Genomic DNA, 19188 nt, shown 5'->3' with positions numbered 1-19188 from the left:
GGGTGTAGGAACGGGGAGATTTGGGGTGTGAAGTGATTTGGGATGAGAACAGGGAGATTTGGGGCAGAAAGAGGGGGTTCAGGGGTAGCAATGAGGAGATTTGGGATGGGTTGAGGGAATTAGGGGCAGGAGCGGGAGGATTTGGGGTAGAAGGAGGGGATTTGGGATAGGGCTTGGGAGATACGGGGTGCGATGAGGGGATTCGGGGTGGGAATGGGAGAGCTTGGGCAGAAAAGGTGAATTCGGGGTAGGAATGAGAAAGTTTGGGGTGCGGTGAGTTGATTTGAGGTGGGAATGGAAAGATTTGGGGTATGGTGAGATGATCCGGGGTGGGAATGGGGGATTTGGAGTGTGGAGAGGTGGTTTGGGGCAGAAAGAGGGGATTTTGAGTGGGAATGAGGGGATGTGGGGCTGGAATGGGGGGATTTGGGGCGAGAAGGTGGGAATTTGGCATAGGAGCGAGGAGATCTGGGATGCGGTGAGGGCGTTTAGGGTGGGAATGGTGATGTGGGTTGGAAAAAGAGGGGTTTGGGGTGGAAAATGGGGGATTTGGGGCTGCGAAGGAGAAAATGGGGCAGAAAAGGGGGGAATCGGGCAGGAAAAGGGGGGTTTGGGGTGGAAAAGGGGGGTTTGTGGAAGGAAAAGGGAAAATGGGGCAGAAAGTGGGGGATAGGGGTAGAGAAAGGGGGTTGGGGCGGTAAAGTGGGGGTTTGGGGCAGAAAAGTGGGGGATTGGGGCAGAAAAGGGGGAGTTGTGGAAGGGAAAGGGGGAAACGGGGCAGAAAAGTGGGGGATTGGGGTAGCGAAATGAGGTTTGGGGGTGAAAAGGGGGAAATCGGGGCCGAAAAGGGGGGGATTTGGGGTGGAAAGGAGGGGGATTGGGGTGGGAAAGGGGGGGATTGGGGCAGAAAAGGAGGATTTGTAGAAGGGAAAGGGGAAATGGGGCGGAAAAATGGGGGACTGGGGTAGCGAAATGAGGTTTGGGGGTGAAAAGGGGGAAATTGGGGTGGAAAAGGGGGGGATTTGGGCCGAAAAGGGGCCCCCAGTATCTCCTGTGTGCCCCCCCAGCCGACGCCGTCCCCATGGAGGAGGAGGAGGAGAAGCCTCGGCCCCCGGGGGGGCGGGAGGATCCGTCGGGACCCGGCGAGGAGGGGGGGCGTCCTGGCAGGGCTCCCCCCGAACCCGAGGGGCCCCTACGCCCCGGGCAGGTCCTGATGGTAAGGGAGGGGGGCTGGGACCCCCAGATCGGGTTTTGGGGGGAGGGCTGGGACCCTCTGATGGGGTTTGGGGGGGGCTGGGACCCCCTGATGGGGTTTGGGGGGAGGATAAGGGGGTTTGAGGGGGATAAGGGGAAGTGGGGGGGGCTGGGACCCCCTGATGGGGTTTGAGGGGGGCATAAGGGGGTTTAGGGAGGACTGGGACCCCCTGATGGGGTTTGAGTGGGGGATAAGGGGGTTTGGGGGGGGACTGGGACCCCCCGATGGGGTTTGAGGGGGGCATAAGGGGGTTTAGGGAGGACTGGGCCCCCCGATGGGGTTTGAGGGGGGCATAAGGGGGTTTGGGGGGGGCTGGGCCCCCCGATGGGGTTTGAGTGGGGGATAAGGGGGTTTGGGGGGGGCTGGGACCCCCTGATGGGGTTTGAGGGGGGGATAAGGGGGGTTGGGGGGGGCTGGGACCCCCTGATGGGGTTTGAGTGGGGGATAAGGGGGTTTGGGGGGGGCTGAGACCCCCTGATGGGGTTTGATGGGGGGGATAAGGGGGTTTGGGGGGGGCTGGGCCCCCCGATGGGGTTTGAGTGGGGGATAAGGGGGTTTGGGGGGGGACTGGAACCCCCCGATGGGGATTGAGGGGGGGATAAGGGGGTTTGGGGGGGGCTGGGACCCCCTGATGGGGTTTGAGTGGGGGATAAGGGGGTTTGGGGGGGGCTGGGACCCCCTGATGGGGATTGGGGGGGGGGGGGAAAGGGGGGTTGGGGGGCTCTGGGACCCTCTGATGGGGCGGGGTGCGGGTAAGGGGGTTTGGGGGGCCCTGAGACCCCCAGTGGGGTTTGAGGGGGGCATAAGGGGGTTTAGGGGGGGCTGAGATGATGGGGTTGGGGGGTCTGAGACCCCTGCCCAGAGGGGCTTGGGGGGGGCTCAGAACCCTGATGGACTGAGGTGGGGGGCTGTGACCCCTTATGGGGTTTGGGGTCTGTAGAGGGGCTTGGGGGGGGCGGGTCTGTGCCCCCCTACAGTGCTTTTGGGGGGGAATCTGTGCCCCCCGACGTCATTTTGGGGTCCCCCCCCCGTTCCCCCCCCCAGAAGGCCCTGCAGCGCGCAGTGAGCAGCGGCTTCGCAGGCTGGGCCGGGGGCGAAGGTAGGGACGGAGGGGTCCCCGTGTCCCCTCTGTCACCTGGGGGTGTCCCCGGGGGGGGTGGCCCTGTCCTTATGTCACCTGGTGGGGTGTGGGGGTGTCCCCCCGGTGTCCCCTGGGGGGGTGGCCCTGTCCTTATGTCACCTGGTGGGGTGTGGGGGTGTCCCCCGGTGTCCCCTGGGGGGGTGGCCATGTCCTTATGTCACCTGGTGGGGTGTGGGGGTGTCCCCCCGGTGTCCCTTGGGGGCGTGGCCCTGTCCTTATGTCACCTGGTGGGCTGTGGGGGTGTCCCCCGGTGTCCCCTGGGGGAGTGGCCCCGTCCTTATGTCACCTGGTGGGGTGTGTGGGTGTCCCGGTGTCCCCTGGGGGCGTGGCCCTGTCCTTATGTCACCTGGTGGGGTGTGGGGGTGTCCCCCGGTGTCCCCTGGGGGGGTGGCCCTGTCCTTATGTCCCCTGGTGGGGTGTGGGGGTGTCCCCCCGGTGTCCCTTGGGGGCGTGGCCCTGTCCTTATGTCACCTGGTGGGGTGTGGGGGTGTCCCCCCGGTGTCCCCTGTGGGGGTGGCCCTGTCCTTATGTCACCTGGTGGGGTGTGGGGGTGTCCCCGGTGTCCCCTGTGGGGGTGGCCCTGTCCTTATGTCACCTGGTGGGGTGTAGGGGTGTCCCCGGTGTCCCCTGGGGGGGTGGCCCTGTCCTTATGTCACCTGGTGGGGTGTGGGGGTGTCCCCGGTGTCCCCTGTGGGGGTGGCCCTGTCCTTATGTCACCTGGTGGGGTGTAGGGGTGTCCCCGGTGTCCCCTGGGGGGTGGCCCTGTCCTTATGTCACCTGGTGGGGTGGGGGGGTGTCCCGGTGGCCCTGTCCTTATGTCACCTGGTGGGGTGTGGGGGTGTCCTGGTGGCCCTGTCCTTATGTCACCTGGTGGGATGTGGGGGTGTCCCCCGGTGTCCCCTGGGGGGGTGGCCCCGTGTCACTTCATGTGCCCTCGACCCCTGGGGTCTGAGCCTGTCCCTGTGTCCCCACATCCCTCGCCGTGACCCCTGATCCCTGTCCCTGTCGCTGTCCTGTCACTCCTGTCCCCGTGTCCTTCGCCATGACCTCGCATCCCTGTCCCTGTGTCACCGTCCCTGTGTCACCATCCCTGTCCTCGTGTCACCATCCCTGTGCCCTTGTGCTTTCCCATGACCTCACGTCCACCTGTTTGTCCCGTCCCCATCCCTGTCCCCTTATCCTTCATCCCTGTCCCCATGTCCCTCACTATGTCCCCACGTTCCTCTGTCCTTGTCCCCATCCCTGTCCCCATGTTCCTCACTGTGCCCTCATGTCCCCACATCTCTCATCCGTGTCCCCACGTCCTTCTGTCCTTGTTCCCATGTCCCCGTCCCCATCCGTGTCCCCTTGTCCCCCATCCCTGTCCCCACACACTTCACTGTGTCCTCATGTCCCCCCTTCCCTGTCCCCACATCCCCATCCTTGTCCCAATGTCCCCATCCCTGTCCCCACATCCCTCACTGTGTCCCCTCTGTCCCTGTCCCCACGTCCCCCGTCCCCCATCCCTCTCATCCCTGTCCCCACGTCCCCCGTCTTTGTCCCCACGTCCTTCTGTCCTTGTCCCCATCCCTGCTCTCATGTCTCTCTATTCCTGTCTCTCTGTCCCTCATCTTTGTCCCTCTGTCCTTGTTTCTCTGTCCCTCTCCCCACCCCTGTCCCTCTGTCCTTCATCCCTGTCCCCCTGTCCCTCTGTCCCTGTCCCCATCCCTGTCCCCACGTCCCTCACCCTTGTGTCCCCCCTCCCCACAGACTCGGTGCGTAAGCGGCCGCCGCGATGGTGCTGGGGAGCCCGGGCTGAGGGCGGCACGGTGAGTGCCCAGTGCCTCCCAGTATATCCCCAGTGCCTCCCAGTATGGCCCAGAACATCGCCAGTGCCTTCCAGTACATACCCAGTGCCTCCCAGCATGGCCCAGTACAACCCCAGTGCCTCCCAGTATGGCCCAGTACATCCCCAATGCGTCCCAGTATGGCCCAGTACATCCCCAGTGCCTTCCAGTACATCCCCAGTGCCTCCCAGTATGGCTCAGTACATCCCCAATGCGTCCCAGTATGGCCCAGTGTCTCCCAGTATGGCTCAGTACATCCCCAGTGCCTTCCAGTACATCCCCAGTGCCTCCCAGTATGGCCCAGTACATCCCCAATGCCTTCCAGTACATCCCCAGTGCCTCCCAGTATGGCCCAGTACATCCCCAGTGCCTCCCAGTATGGCCCAGTACATCCCCAGTGCCTGTTAGTATGGCCCAGTACATCCCCAGTGCCTCCCAGTATGGCCCAGTACATTCCCAGTGCCTCTCAGTATAGCCCAGTACGTCCCCAGTGCCTCCCAGTATGGCCCAGTACATCCCAAGTGTCTCCCAGTGTGGCCCAGTACATCCCCAGTGTCTCTCAGTATGGCCCAGTACATCCCAGTGCCTCCCAGTATGGCCCAGTACATTCCCAGTGCCTCCCAGTATGGCCCAGTACATCCCCAGTATCTCTCAGTATGGCCCAGTACATCCCCAGTGCCTCCCAGTATGGCCCAGTACATCCCCAGTGCCTCCCAGTATGGCCCAGTACATCCCCAGTGCCTCTCAGTATAGCGCAGTACATCCCCAATGCCTCCCAGTATGGCCCAGTACATCGCCAGTGCCTCCCAGTATGGCCCGGTACATGCCCAGTACCTGTTAGTATGGCCCAGTACATCCCAAGTGTCTCCCAGTATGACCCAGTACATCCCCAGTGCCTCTCAGTATGGCCCAGTACATCCCCAGTGTCTCCCAGTATGGCCCAGTACAACCCCAGTGCCTCCCAGTATGGCCCAGTACATCCCCAGTGCCTCTCAGTATGGCCCAGTACATCGCCAGTGTCTCCCAGTATGGCCCAGTACATCCCCAGTGCCTCCCAGTATGACCCAGTACATCCCCAGTGCCTTCCAGTATGGCCCAGTACATCCCCAGTGCCTCCCAGTCTTTTTCTCGCTTTGTTTTAGTACACCTTCGTGTGCTTCAGTACATTTCAGTACGTCCCAATACACCCCAGTTCTCTTCCCAGTATATCCCAGTACCCCTGAGTACACTGCAGCGCAGTGGGGTGCTGGTGGATACTGACCCACAGGGACACCCGACATCCCAGTATGTCCCAGTAGCTCCAGTACGCCCCAGTACAGCTGCCTGTAGTGAGATGGGGGTAGGTGGTGGGGGGCACCACTTATCCCAGTACCTCCCAGTACACTCCAGTTCGTCCACCCAGAGCGAAGTGTGGGGGGGTGTTGGCCTAGGAGGGCACCCGACGTCCCAGTATGTTGTAGTAAATCCCAGTATGCCCCAGTACGTAGTGGGGTGTGGGCTAGCTACTGGTCGGGGGGGGGGCACCTGACACCCCAGTACATCCCGGTATGCCCCACTATAGCTGCCCAGAGTGAATGGGGGTTAGGTACTGGTCCGGGGGGGGCACCTGACATCCCAGTACATCCCAGTATGCCCCAGTATAGCTGCCCAGAGTGGGTGGGGATTAGGTACTGGTTGGGGGGGGGGCACCTGACATCCCAGTACGCCCCAGTCCCCCCCAGTCTCCGTCCCAGTGCGCCCCAGTACAGTTGTTTAGTGCTGAGAAGGCGGTGGGTGCTGTTTGCCCCTCCCCCAACCCCTCCAGTTTTGGGGTTCCTCCCTGCAGGGTGAGGGGGGAGCTGTTTGGGGCCCCCCAACCCAGTTTTGGGGTTCCCTGCAGGTGGGAGGGGGGCTGCCAGTGGGGGACAGGGTTTGGAACACCCCTGACCCATTTCTGAGGTTCCCACAGGTGGGGGGGGGCCTGCCGGGGTGGTGACAGGATTTAGGGACCCCCCCCAACCCATTTTTTGGGGTCCCTGCAGGCGGAAGGGGGGCTGCCGGGGGCTCTGGAGCAGCTGCAGCTCAGTTGCGCCGCTTCGCTGCGGGCGCAGCTCCTCCTCGGCGCCGCCGCAGGGTGAGCCGGGGGGGGGTGTTGTGGGGGGGGCTTTTGGGGAGGGGGAGGCACACGTGGGTCCCTTTTGGGGTGGTGGAGGGGAAGCTGAGTCCCCTTTTGGGCCATCTGAGGCCCTTTTGGGGGGGGCGGGGGTCTTGGGTCTCTTTTTGGGAGGGGGTCCTGGGTGCCTTGGTCCCTTTTGTGGGGGGTTCCTGAGTGCCTCGGTCCCTTTTAGGGGGGTTCTTGGGTGCCTCCGTCCCTTTTGGGGGGGATCCTGGGTGCCTCAGTGCCTTTTGGGGTGGTCCTGGGTGCCTCCGTCCCTTCTGGGGGGGTTCCTGGGTCCATCAGTCCCTTTTGGGGGGATTCCTGGGTGCCTCGGTCCCTTTAAGGGGGGGTTCCTGGGTCCCTTGGTCCCTTTTTGGGGGGGGTCCTGGGTGCCTCGGTCCCTTTTGGGGGGGATCCTGGGTGCCTTGGTCCCTTTTGTGGGGGGTTCCTGAGTGCCTCGGTCCCTTTTAGGGGGGTTCTTGGGTGCCTCGGTCCCTTTTGCGGGGGATCCTGGGTGCCTCGGTCCCTTTTTGGGGGTGCCCTGGGTGCCTCGGTCCCTTTTGGGGGGGTTCCTGGGTCCATCAGTCCCTTTTGGGGGGATTCCTGGGTGCCTCGGTCCCTTTAAGGGGGGGTTCCTGGGTCCCTTGGTCCCTTTTTGGGGGGGTCCCTGGATGCCTGGGTTCCTTTTTGGGGAGTCAGGGGGGTCCTGGGTCTGTTTGGTTTTTTTGCGGGGGGGTCCTGGGTCTGGGTTTTTTTTTTGGGGGGGGTCCTGGGTCTGTTTTTGGGGAGCAGGGAGGACGCTGGGTCCCTTTTTGGGGGAGTCATGGATGCTTGGGGTGCTTTTTGGGGGCATCTTGATGCTGGATCCCTTTTTAGGGGGGGCAGAGGAGGGGTCCTGGGTGTTGGGGGTGTTTTTGGGGGGGTCTCCGGATGCCTGTGCCCCCGACACCCCTTTTCTTCGCAGCGGGGAGGGCGACGGGGAGGAGGAGGAGGTGGAGCTGGTGGCCGAGGTGCGAGTGGCTGACCTGGGGGAGCTGGCGGCCGCCTCGGGGCTGCTGCGGCGCGAGAGGCCCTGGAGGGCCCCCAAAGGAGGTGGGGGGCGCGGGGGGGGGCTTTGGGGAGATGGGAGGCCATTTGGGGGTCAGTAGGAGGGGTTTTGGGGGGATCCCAGGGGGATAAGGGGTGTTGGGAGGGGGGATGAAAGGTGTGGAGGCCATTTGGGGGTCAGTAGGAGGGGTTTTGGGGGGTCCCGGGGGGGTTAAGGGGTGTTGGGAGGGGGGATGAAAGGTGTGAGGGCCATTTGGGGGTCAGTAGGAGGGATTTTGGGGGGTCCCGAGGGGATAAGGGGTGTTGGGAGGGGGGATGAAAGGTGTGAGGGCCATTTGGGGGTCAGTAGGAGGGATTTTGGGGGGTCCCGGGGGGGGATAAGGGGTGTTGGGAGGGAGGATGAAAGGTGTGAGGGCCATTTGGGGGTCAGTAGGAGGGATTTTGGGGGGTCCCGAGGGGATAAGGGGTGTTGGGAGGGGGGATGAAAGGTGTGAGGGCCATTTGGGGGTCAGTAGGAGGGATTTTGGGGGGTCCTGGGGGGAATAGCGAGTGTTGGGAGGGGGGATGAAAGGTGTGAGGGCCATTTGGGGGTCAGTAGGAGGGATTTTGGGGGGTCCCGAGGGGATAAGGGGTGTTGGGAGGGGGGATGAAAGGTGTGAGGGCCATTTGGGGGTCAGTAGGAGGGATTTTGAGGGGTCCCAGGCAGGATAAGGGGTGTTGGGAGGGGGGACTAAAGGTGTGAGGGCCATTTGAGAGTCAGTAGGAGGGATTTTGGGGGGTCCCGAGGGGATAAGGGGTGTTGGGAGGGCGGATGAAAGGTGTGAGGGCCATTTGGGGGCCAATAGGAGGGATTTTGGGGGGTCCCAGGGGGATAAGGGGTGTTGGGAGGGCGGATGAAAGGTGTGAGGGCCATTTGGGGGTCAGTAGGAGGGATTTTGGGGGGTCCTGGGGGGAATAGGGGTGTTGGGAGGGGGGATGAAAGGTGTGAGGGCCATTTGGGGGTCAGTAAGGGGGATTTGGGGGGTCCCGAGGGGATAAGGGGTGTTGGGAGGGGGGATGAAAGGTGTGAGGGCCATTTGGGGGTCAGTAAGGGCGATTTGGGGGGGGCCCAGGGGGGTTAAGGGGTGTTGGGAGGGGGAATGAAAGGTGTGAGGGCCATTTGGGGGTCAGTAGGAGGGATTTTGGGGGGGATAAGGGGTGTTGGGAGGGGGGACTAAAGGTGTGAGGCCCATTTGGGGGTCAGTAGGAGGGATTTTTGGGGGTCCTGGGGGGACAAGGGGTGTTGGGGGGGTCGGTAGGGGGGGATTTGGGGGCTCTTTGGGTGTTGGAGGCATTGGGGGGCATTTGGGGGTCGCTGGGGAGTACTTTGGGTGTTGGGGGCACTTGGGGAGCACTGGGATCCCCTGTGTGTTTGGGGGGGTCACTTGGGGGGCACTGGGATCCCCTCTGTCTCTGGGGGGGTCACTTGGGGGGCACTGGGATCCCCTCTGTCTCTGGGGGGGTCACTTGGGGGGCACTGGGGGGGCACTGGGATCCCCTGTGTTTCTGGGGGGGCACTTGGGGGGGCACTGGGATCCCCTCTGTCTCTGGGGGGGTCACTTGGGGGGCACTGGGATCCCCTGTGTGTCTGGGGAGGTCACTTGGGGGGGCACTGGGATCCCCTGTGTGTCTTTGGGGGGGGCACTTTGGGGGGCACTGGGATCCCCTGTGTTTCTGGGGGGGCACTTGGGGGGCACTGGGATCCCCTCTGTCTCTGGGGGGGTCACTTGGGGGGGCACTGGGGTCCCCTCTGTCTCTTGGGGGGCACTGGGGGGGCACTGGGATCCCCTCTGTCTCTGGGGGGGGTCACTTGGGGGGCACTGGGATCCCCTGTGTGTTTGGGGGGGTCACTTGGGGGGCACTGGGATCCCCTGTGTGTTTGGGGGGGGGTCACTTGGGGGGCCGCTGGGGTCCTCTGTGTGTCTGGGGGGGTCACTTGGGGGGCACTGGGATCCCCTGTGTTTCTGGGGGGGCATTTGGGGGGCACTGGGATCCCCTGTGTCTCTGGGGGGGCACTTGGGGGGCTGCTGAGGTCCCCTCTGTCTCTGGAGGGGTTCTCCCCTCACTGCCCCCCCCCCGACCCCCCCTTTTTCCCCCCCCCCAGGCCGCGTTCCCGGCTCGTCCGCTCGGCGCTGGCGCGCTCCGGGGGGTCCCCCTTCTGCCCCCGTCCCCCCTTTTGTCCCCCCCCCGGCTCCCCCCCTGCCCCACCGGACCCGCCGCGCGCCCCCCCCCGACGCCGGGCCGGCCCCGGCGCCCCCGCGGCCCCCGAACTGCCGCCCCAGGAGGTTCGGGGGGGCCCCCCCAGCAACCTCCGCAGGGCCCCCCCAATCCTCGCGAGGAACCGGCGCGGACGCAGCCTCCCGGAAGCGCTCTGGAAAAGGCCGATTCTTCTTCCTCGTCTTCCTCGTCGTCTTCTTCCTCTTCCTCTTCCCGCTCTTCCTCCTCGTCCGCCTCTTCGTCGTCGTCGTCCTCGCAGCCCGGCGCCCCCCCCCGCGCCGCCGCCCCGCCCGCGCTCGCCGGCCTTGGATATTTATGACCCCTTCCACCCCACCGACGAGGACAACCCCGACTTCGCCTACGGAGGAACCGCTTCTTCCTCGCCCGGCAAAGAACCCCAAAGCCGTCAGGACCAGAAGTACGACCCTTTCGACCCCACCGGCTCCAACCCCAGCTCCTCGCGCAGCAGCCCCAGCCCGGACGAGGAAGAGGAAGAGGAGGAGGAAGAGGAAGAAGAGGAAGAGGAAGAAGAAGAGGAAGAGGAAAGCGCTCGGCCCGACGTCGCCCACAGCATCAGCCGCATCTCGGAGACCTTGGCCGGCATCTACGACGACAACAGCCTCAGCCAAGACTTCGAGAAGGAGCCGGAACCGCCGCCGCGGCCCTCGCAGAACCCGCCGGGCGCCGACTCCACGCTGCCCGAGGAAGAGGAAGACGACGAGGAAGACGACGAGGAGGAAGAGGATGAAAGCTCACAGCCCCCCGGCGCAGCCGTGGCCGAGCCGCGCCGCCGCGTTTTCGTGGTGGATTTGGCCACCAAGAGCCGCCCGGAGAGCGACGCTCACGCCAAGCTGGAAGGCAAAGTGTCGCTGGAAGTGGTGGCCGCCGGCAACCCCAAAGCGCCGGCGGCGCAGCCCCGCGCCGGCACCGCCAAACCCAACCGGCACCGCGGCCGCCGCGAGTGGGGTTTGAGCGGCGGCGGCGGCGATTCGGAGATCGAGGAAGGGGAGATCGTGCAGCCCGAGGAGGAGCGCTACAGCCCTCTCCGCATCTTCAGCGCCGGCCGAGGCCGAACGGCCGAGCCGCGGCCGCCGCGGCTGCCGGAGGGCGACGATTTCCTCTCGCTCCACGCCGATTCGGACGAGGAAGGGGATTTCGGCGCCGACAGCCAACCGGATCCGCGCTGGAAAGGAGGCAATTCCGACCTGCGCCGCAAAATCCTCAGCCAGCGCCGCCTCCGCGCGCCGCCCTCGCCGCGCTCGCCGTCCGCCGCCTCCCGCAAGAAGCCCAAGCGCTCGCGGGAGCGAGGAGGGGCGGCCTGGGGGGGCAAAAAGCCCCCCGAGCCGCCCCCCAAATCCAAGGAGCGGCACCGGCGCCGCGGCTCCCGCTCCCGCTCCCGCCGGCGCTCCTGGTCACGAGGCCGGCGGTCGCGCTCGAGGGAGAAACGCCGGAGCCGGCGTTCCGGCAGCGGCGAGCGGCCGCGGCGCTCCCGGCACAAGGAGAAGCACCGCGGCGAAGGGAAGAAGAAGAAGAAGCAGCGCTCGCGCTCCCGGGAACGCCGGCCGTCGCGGCGGCCATCGCGGGAAACCGCCGGCGAGTCCAAAGCGGAGAAAGGCTCGGAGGCGGCGTCGCGGCGGCGCGAGGCGAGGGCCGTGGTGCCGCCGTCCGTGCAGGAGTTGAACGACGCCGACCTCTTCGCCATCAAGAGAACCATCACCGTCAGCCGCCGCGAGGGAACGCCGGAGCCGGCCAAGCGCGAGGTGCTCTACGATTCCGAAGGGTTGAGCTTCGAAGGGTTTTCCGACCGGGAGCCTCCGGAAGCGGCGGCGCGGGGCGGCAAAGGCGAGGCGGTGCGCCCCGAAGCCAAGAAGGAGAAGGAGCGGAAGCGCAGCCGAGCGGAGGAGCGCCCGCCGGCGCGGGAGAAGTACAAGAAGAAATTCAAGGAGGCTTCCGGCCGCCTCCCGGCGCCGCCGCCGCCGCCATCCTCGGAGCCGGCCAAGGCCGAGAAGGAGAAAGCGGCGCGCGGCGAGCGGGAGAAGGCGGCCCGGAAGAGCAAAGGCGCCGGGCACAAGGACGGCGAGGGGCTGGCGGCCAAGCCGGCGCCGTCCCGGAAGGTGAAGCTCCAATCCAAGGTGGCCGTTCTCATCCGCGAGGGCGTCAGCTCCACCACGGCGGCGGGGAAGGAAAACTCCTCCGGCGGCTCCATCGGCGTCAAATTCAGCCGCGACGCCGAAAGCCGGGCGCCGTTCCTGAAAGCCGAGGAGAAAGCGGCGGCCGAGGCCAAAGGCGGCGGCGGCAAGGCGGAGCCCGCCAAGGAGTCGGCCGTCAAGGTGAAGAAGGCCAAAGGCGCCAAGGCCAAGGCCGGCGTGAAGAAGGCCAAGGGCGCCGGCGGCAAAGCCAAAGGCGGCGGCGAGGCCCGCAAGAAGCGCAAAGCCAAGCCGAAAGGTTCGCTCAAGAAATCCAAGGCGGACAGTTGTAGCCAAGGCGGCGGCGGTTCGCCGCTCCGCTTACCGGCCAAGGCGGAACCGGCCTGGTCCGGCTCGGAAAAATCAGCCAACAGCCCCAAAGCCGGCGGCAGTCCCCCCTCCGGCAAAGCCAGCGCTGCTCCGGCAGCGCCCGCGGTGCCGCCGGCGCCCGAGCGGGAGTTGACGCCGGACTCGCAGACGGTCGACAGCAGCTGTAAAACCCCCGATGTCTCCTTCCTCCCCGAAGAGGGTCCGGCGAGCGGCGGCGCCGCCGTGGGACCCCCTCCGAGCACTGCCGCCACCACCACCACCGCGGCGGCATCGGCGTCGTCATCGGGGGGTCCCGGCGGTACCGAACCTCCCCGCGGCGATCCCGAAGCCGACAGCCGCTCCGAGGCCAAGGACGAAGCGGGGCGGCCGCTGGGAGCGCCTGCGGTGCCGTGGAACCTGCAGGGCGGCGTGGACTGCGCCACCAGCGGCGTTTTGGCACGTAGGTGGTTTTTGGGGGGACAGGGATATGGGGGGACCCCCCCTGTCGTGGTTGCCGACGCGGGATCCGGTGTTTTCTGCAGTGACGGCGTTGCTGTTCAAGATGGAAGAGGCGAATCTGGCGAGCAGGGCCAAGGCGCAGGAGCTGATCCAGGCCACCAGCCAGGTGGGGACCCCAAAAAGGGCCAAGGGCACCCCAAAAAAAGAGTGGGGATCCCCCCGAAAGGGACTGACCCCCATCAGAGGGAACAGAGACCCCAAAAAGGGGCTGAAATCACCCCAAAAAAAGGGCTGAAATCGCTCCGGAATGGGTTGAGACGCACACAGCGGGAAAGGAATTGGGACCCCCAAAAGGGGTTGAATGCACCCCAAAATGGGTGGTGAACCCCCCACCACGGAAAAGGGGTTCAACCCCCCCTGGGAAGGAATTGGGACCCCCAAAAGAGGCCAAATTCACCCCAAAATGGGGGGTGACCCCCCCGGGAAAGGAATTGGGACCCCCAAAAGGGGTTGAACACACCCCAAAATGGGGGGTGACCCCCCCCACCACGGAAAAGGGGTTCTACCCCCCCTGGGAAGGAATTGGGACCCCCAAAAGAAGCCAAATTCACCCCAAAATGGGTGGTGACACCCCCACCCGGAAAAGGGGTTCAACCCCCCCCCCCCCAGGAAGGAATTGGGACCCCCAAAAGAGGCCAAATTCACCCCAAAATGGGTGAAGATGCCCCCCCCCCGAGGCAATGGGGACCCCCCAAAAGGGGCTCAACCCCCCCCCAAGAGGCAACAGGGACCCCCCAATAGGGCTGAGCCCCCCCCCGAGAGGATGGGGACCCCAAAAGGGGCTGAGAACCCCCCCCAAAAGAACTGATCCCTCTCAGAGAGAGCAGAGACCCCCCCAAAAGTGGATGAATTCGCCCCAAAATGGGTGGACAGCCCCCCCAAAAGGAATTTGCACCCCCAAAAGGGGCTGAACTCACCCCAAAAAGGGGTGTAGACCCCCCTGGAGGCAACAGGGACCCCCCCAAAAGGGGTTCAACACCCCCCAGAGGCAACAGGGACCCCCCAATAGGGCTGAGCCCCCCCTAGAAAGGATGGGGACCCCGAAAGGGGCTCAGACACCCCCCAGTACCCCCCCCACAGGACCTTTGGGTGCTCCCCCCCCCCCCAATAAATGACCCCACACCCATGGGTGCCCCCCCGACCCCCCCTTCCTTTCGTCCCCCCCCCCACTGACCCCCGACTTTTCTTGCCCCCCACCCATGAGACCCCCCCGACCCCCCTCCTTTTTCTTGCCCCCCCCGACCCCCCCCTCATCCCTTCCCCGCCCATGGGTGCCCCCCCTCAACCCCCCCTTCTCTTGCCCCCCCCCACTAGTCCCCCTCCCCTCTTCCCTTCCCCCCCCATGGGTGCCCCCCCTCGACCCCCCCTTCTCTTGCCCCCCCCCCCACTAATCCCCCTCCCCTCTTCCCTTCCCCCCCATGGGAGCCCCCCCTCGACCCCCCCCTTTCTCTTGCCCCCCCATTAATTTCCTCTCCCCCCCCCCCCCCGGCAGATCCTGAGCCACACGAAGGCGCCCCCCACCCTGGGTGCCCCCCAGCCCCCCCCCACCGCCGCCGCCGCCCCCCCCGCGCCCCCCCCGTACCTGCTGCACGGGGCCCTCCCGCTCGGGGGGTGCCCCACGGCCCCCCCCACCCCCACGGGGCTGCCAGGGCTGGGGGGGGGCGCGGCGGCAGCGGTGGCGGCGGCGGCGGGGGGGGCTGCCCCCCCCCTCTATGGGGGCACCGACGGAGCCAAGAGGGACGGGAGCAGCTCCGAGGGACGCGGGGACACCGACAAGGTGGGGGGCACGGGGGGGGGGCACCGGCATGGGGGGGGCACCGACATGGGGGGGGGGGCACTGACATGGGGGGACACCGACAAGGTGGGGGGCACGGGGGGGGCACCGACATTGGGGGGATAACCGACATGGGGAGGGGCACCGACATGGGGGGGGCACCGACAAAGTGGGGGGCACGGGGGGGGCACCGACAAGGTGGGGGGGGCACGGGGGGGCACCGACATGGGGGGGGGCACCGACATGGGGGGGGTACCGACAAGGTGAGGGGGCACGGGGGGGGCACCGACATTGGGGGGGGCACCGACATGGGGGGGTACCAACAAGGTGAGGGGGCACGGGGGGGGCACCGACATGGGGGGGGGCACGGGGGGAGCACCGACAAGGTGGGGGGGCACGGGGGGGGGTACCGACATTGGGGGGGGCACCGACATGGGGGGGGGCATAGGGGGATATCGACAAGGGGGGGGGGCACCGACAAGGGGGGGGGGGATGGGGGGGGCACTGACAAGGTGGGGGGGTGTACGGGGAGGCATGGGGGGTGGCATCGGGGACACCGACAAGGGGGGGGGGCATGGGGGGGGCACCGACATGGGGGGGGGGCACCGACAAGGTAGGGGGCATAGGGGGATATCGACAAGATGGGGGGGCATGGGGGGAATCGGGGGGTACCAACAAGGTTGGGGGGGGCATGGGGGGTACCGACAAGGTTAGGGGGGGCATGGGGGGTACCGACAAGGTTGGGGGGGCATGGGGGGTACTGACAAGGATGGGGGGGGCATGGGGGGCATGGGGGGTACCGACAAGGTTGGGGGGGCATGGGGGGTACTGACAAGGATGGGGGGCATGGGGGGCGTGGGGGGTACTGTCAAGGATGGGGGGTACCGACAAGGTTGGGGGGGCATGGGGGGGCATCGGGGGGTACCGACAAGGTGGTGGTGGGGGAATCGACTGGGGGGGACACTGACAAAGTCGGGGGGCAGCAACTGTGGGGGGGGGCACAGGGGGACAGGGGGGGCTCTGACTGGGGGGGGGGACACCAACAAGGTGGGGGGACACCGACTGGGGGGAGCACGGGAGGGCGGGGGGCGCCCCCCAAGGGTGGGGGGACAGGGGACACGGGTGGCCCTGTGGGGAGGGGGGGGACATGGCGGGGAGGGGGTGTGTCATGGGGACACGTGTGCTGGGGGTGTCATGGCGGCCATGGGGGGGTCCCACAGCCGGGGGGGCTCATGGCCCCACGCGTGTTGGTGGTGGCCATGATGGTTCTTGGCCCATCCCACAGTGATGGTGGCCACAGTGGTGGTGGCCATGATGGTTCTTGGCCCATCCCACAGTGATGGTGGCCACGGTGGTGGTGGCCATGATGGTTCTTGGCCCATCCCACACTGATGGTGGCCACGGTGGTGGTGGCCATGATGGTTCTTGGCCCATCCCACACTGATGGTGGCCACGGTGGTGGTGGCCATGATGGTTCTTGGCCCATCCCACAGTGATGGTGGCCACGGTGGTGGTGGCCATGATGGTTCTTGGCCCATCCCACATTGATGGTGGCCACGGTGGTGGTGGCCATGATGGTTCTTGGCCCATCCCACAGTGATGGTGGCCACGGTGGTGGTGGCCATGATGGTTCTTGGCCCATCCCACACTGATGGTGGCCACGGTGGTGGTGGCCATGATGGTTCTTGGCCCATCCCACATTGATGGTGGCCACGGTGGTGGTGGCCATGATGGTTCTTGGCCCATCCCACATTGATGATGGCCATGGTGGTGGTGGCCATGATGGTTCTTGGCCCATCCCACATTGATGGTGGCCACGGTGGTGGTGGCCATGATGGTTCTTGGCCCATCCCACATTGATGATGGCCACATTGGTGATGTCCATGATGGTTTTTGGCCCATCCCACATTGGTGATGATCACGTTGGTGATGGCCATGATGGTTTTTGGCCCATCCCATCTTGACGATGACCATGTTGGTGATGTCCATGGTGGTTCTTGGCCCATCCCACATTGCTGATGGCCATATTGCTGATGTCCATGATGGTTCTTGGCCCATCCCATGTTGATGATGGCCACGTTGGTGATGTCCATGATGGTTCTTGGCCCATCCCACGTTGCTGATGGCCATATTGATGATGTCCATGATGGTTTTTGGCCCACCCCACGTTGCTGGTGGCCACGTTGCTGATGTCCATGATGGTTCTTGGCCCATCCCACGTTGCTGATGGCCACGTTGGTGATGTCCATGATGGTTCTTGGCCCATCCCACGTTGCTGGTGGCCACGTTGCTGATGTCCATGGTGGTTGTTGGCCCGCCCCAGCTCGGCGGTGGCCCCGTGGCCCCCCGTGACGCCGCCGTGTCCCCCCCCGCAGTACCTGAAGAAGCTGCACACGCAGGAGCGGGCGGTCGAGGAGGTCAAGTTGGCCATCAAACCCTACTACCAGAAGAAGGAGATCACCAAGGACGAGTACAAGGACATCCTGCGCAAAGCCGTCCACAAGGTACCCCCGGGGGGCGGCTTTGGACGTGGGGTGGAGTCTCGGGGGGGGGTTGGAAGCTCGGGGGGGGTCTGGGCCCCCCCCTGACCCCCCCTTTTGCCCCCCAAGATCTGCCACAGTCGAAGTGGGGAGATCAACCCGGTCAAGGTCAACAACTTGGTCCGAGCCTACGTGCAGCGTTACCGTTATTTCCGGAAGCGGGGGCGGCGCGGGGGGGGCCCCGAGGAGCCTCTGCCCGGGGGGGGGCCCCAAAAAGATTTGGGGGGGCCTTTAGACAAAGCTTCCCTCCCTATGCCCCCCCTCTGAGCCCTCTCTTTGGGGGGGGGGGGGGGCGCGTTTTGGGGGTGTCCCCCCCCCCCTTGGTTGGTTTTATTTCTTAGCATGGTCTTTTTGGAGCAACCTCTCACCACCCCCCCGAAATAAATGTGCCCCCCCCCAACCCTGTGACCCCCCCCCCGTACCCCAAAATCCTTCATAAACTGCCTTTAGCCACTGTGTGATGGTGTGTTTGGGGGGGGGACCAGAACTGGGGGGGTTGGGGGGACCCTAAATGGGGGGGGACCCTAAATGGAGGGGAACCAGAACTGGGGGGGTTGGGGGGACTCTAAATGGGGGGGGACCCTAAATGGGGGGGTTGGGGGGACCCTAAATGGGGGGGGGACCCTAAATGGGGGGGGACCCTAAATGGGGGGGTTGGGGGGACCCTAAATGGGGGGGGGGACCCTAAATGGGGGGGTTGGGGGGACCCTAAATGGAGGGGAACCAGAACTGGGGGGATTGGGGGACTCTAAATGGGGGGGGACCCTGAACTGGGGGGCTTGGGGGGACTCTAAATGGGGGGGGGCCCCAAACTGGGGGGCTTGGGGGACCCTAAATTGGGGGGGGACCCTGAACTGGGGGGATTGGGGGACCCTAAATGGAGGGGGACCCTAAATGGGGGGGGTTGGGGGGACCCTAAATGGAGGGGGACCCTAAATGGAGGGGGACCCTGAACTGGGGGGGTTGGGGGGACCCTAAATGGGGGGGGACCCCGAATTGGGGGGGTTGGGGGACCCTAAATGGAGGGGGACCCCGAATTGGGGGGGTTGGGGGGACCCTAAATGGAGGGGGACCCTAAATGGGGGGGGTTGGGGGACCCTAAATGGAGGGGGACCCTAAATGGGGGGGGACCCTAAATGGAGGGGGACCCCGAACTGAGGGGGTTGGGGGGACCCTAAATGGAGGGGGACCCTGAACTGGGGGGTTTGGGGGACCCTAAATGGAGGGGGACCCTGAACTGGGGGGGTTGGGGGACCCTAAATGGAGGGGGGACCCGGAACTGGGGGGGTTGGGGGGACCCTAAATGGAGGGGGACCCCGAACTGGGGGGTGTTGGGGGACCCTAAATGGAGGGGGACATTGGGGGGACACTTAGGGGGGCACAGGGACATTGGGGGGACATTGGGGACACTCGGGGGGGCACAGGGACATTGAGGGACATTGGGGGGACATTGGGGGATATTGGGGGGACACTGGGGGGACACAGGGACATTGAGGGGACATTGGGGGAACACTCGGGGGGCACAGGGACATTGAGGGGACATTGGGGGAACACTCGGGGGTGCACAGGGACATTGGGGGGACATTGGGGGGCACTCGGGGGAGCACAGGGACATTGGGAGACATTGGGGGGACATTGGGGGGCACTCAGGGGGGCACAGGGACATTGGGGGCCACTAGGGGGGACAGAGGAACATTGGGGGACACTCCAGGGGGGCACAGGGACATTGGGGGGCACTCGGGGGCACAGGGACATTGGGGGGACATTGGGGCACATTGGGGGGACACTTAGGGGGGCACAGGGACATTGGGGGGGACACTTGGGGGGATATTGGGGGACATGGGGGGACACTCGGGGGGGGCACGGGGACATTGGGGGGACATTGGGGGCCACTGGGGGGCACAAGGGGACATTGGGGGGATATTGGGGGGCACAGGGACATTGGGGGACACTCGGGGGAGCACAGGGACATTGGGGGACATTGGGGGGACACTTAGGGGGACACAGGGACATTGGGGGGGACACTGGGGGGGCACAGGGACATTGGGGGACATTGGGGGGACATTGGGGGACACTGGGGGGGCACAGGGACATTGGGGGACACTCGGGGGGGCACAGGGACATTGGGGGCCACTACGGGGGTACAGAGGGACATTGGGGGACACTCCAGGGGGGGCACAGGGACATTGGGGGGACAT

General features: G+C 65.6%; 1 protein-coding gene across 1 annotated transcript; it reads left to right on the top strand.

Annotated features, from left to right (window-relative positions):
* The first annotated feature begins 951 nt into the window (after positions 1 to 951).
* SCAF1 (SR-related CTD associated factor 1) lies at positions 952 to 17257 on the top strand. Its single transcript, XM_054052308.1, has 11 exons — positions 952 to 964; positions 1068 to 1216; positions 2300 to 2354; positions 4146 to 4204; positions 6244 to 6335; positions 7324 to 7428; positions 9550 to 12617; positions 12700 to 12782; positions 14169 to 14453; positions 16826 to 16954; positions 17060 to 17257. Exons 1-11 carry the CDS (start codon positions 952 to 954, stop codon positions 17255 to 17257), a joined length of 4236 nt encoding a protein of 1411 aa, XP_053908283.1.
* The last annotated feature ends 1931 nt before the right edge of the window (positions 17258 to 19188 follow it).

The sequence above is a fragment of the Cuculus canorus genome, chromosome 33 (genome assembly GCF_017976375.1).
Source record: "Cuculus canorus isolate bCucCan1 chromosome 33, bCucCan1.pri, whole genome shotgun sequence".
NCBI lineage: Eukaryota > Metazoa > Chordata > Aves > Cuculiformes > Cuculidae > Cuculus > Cuculus canorus.
This window is presented reverse-complemented; position numbering and strand designations above follow the sequence as displayed.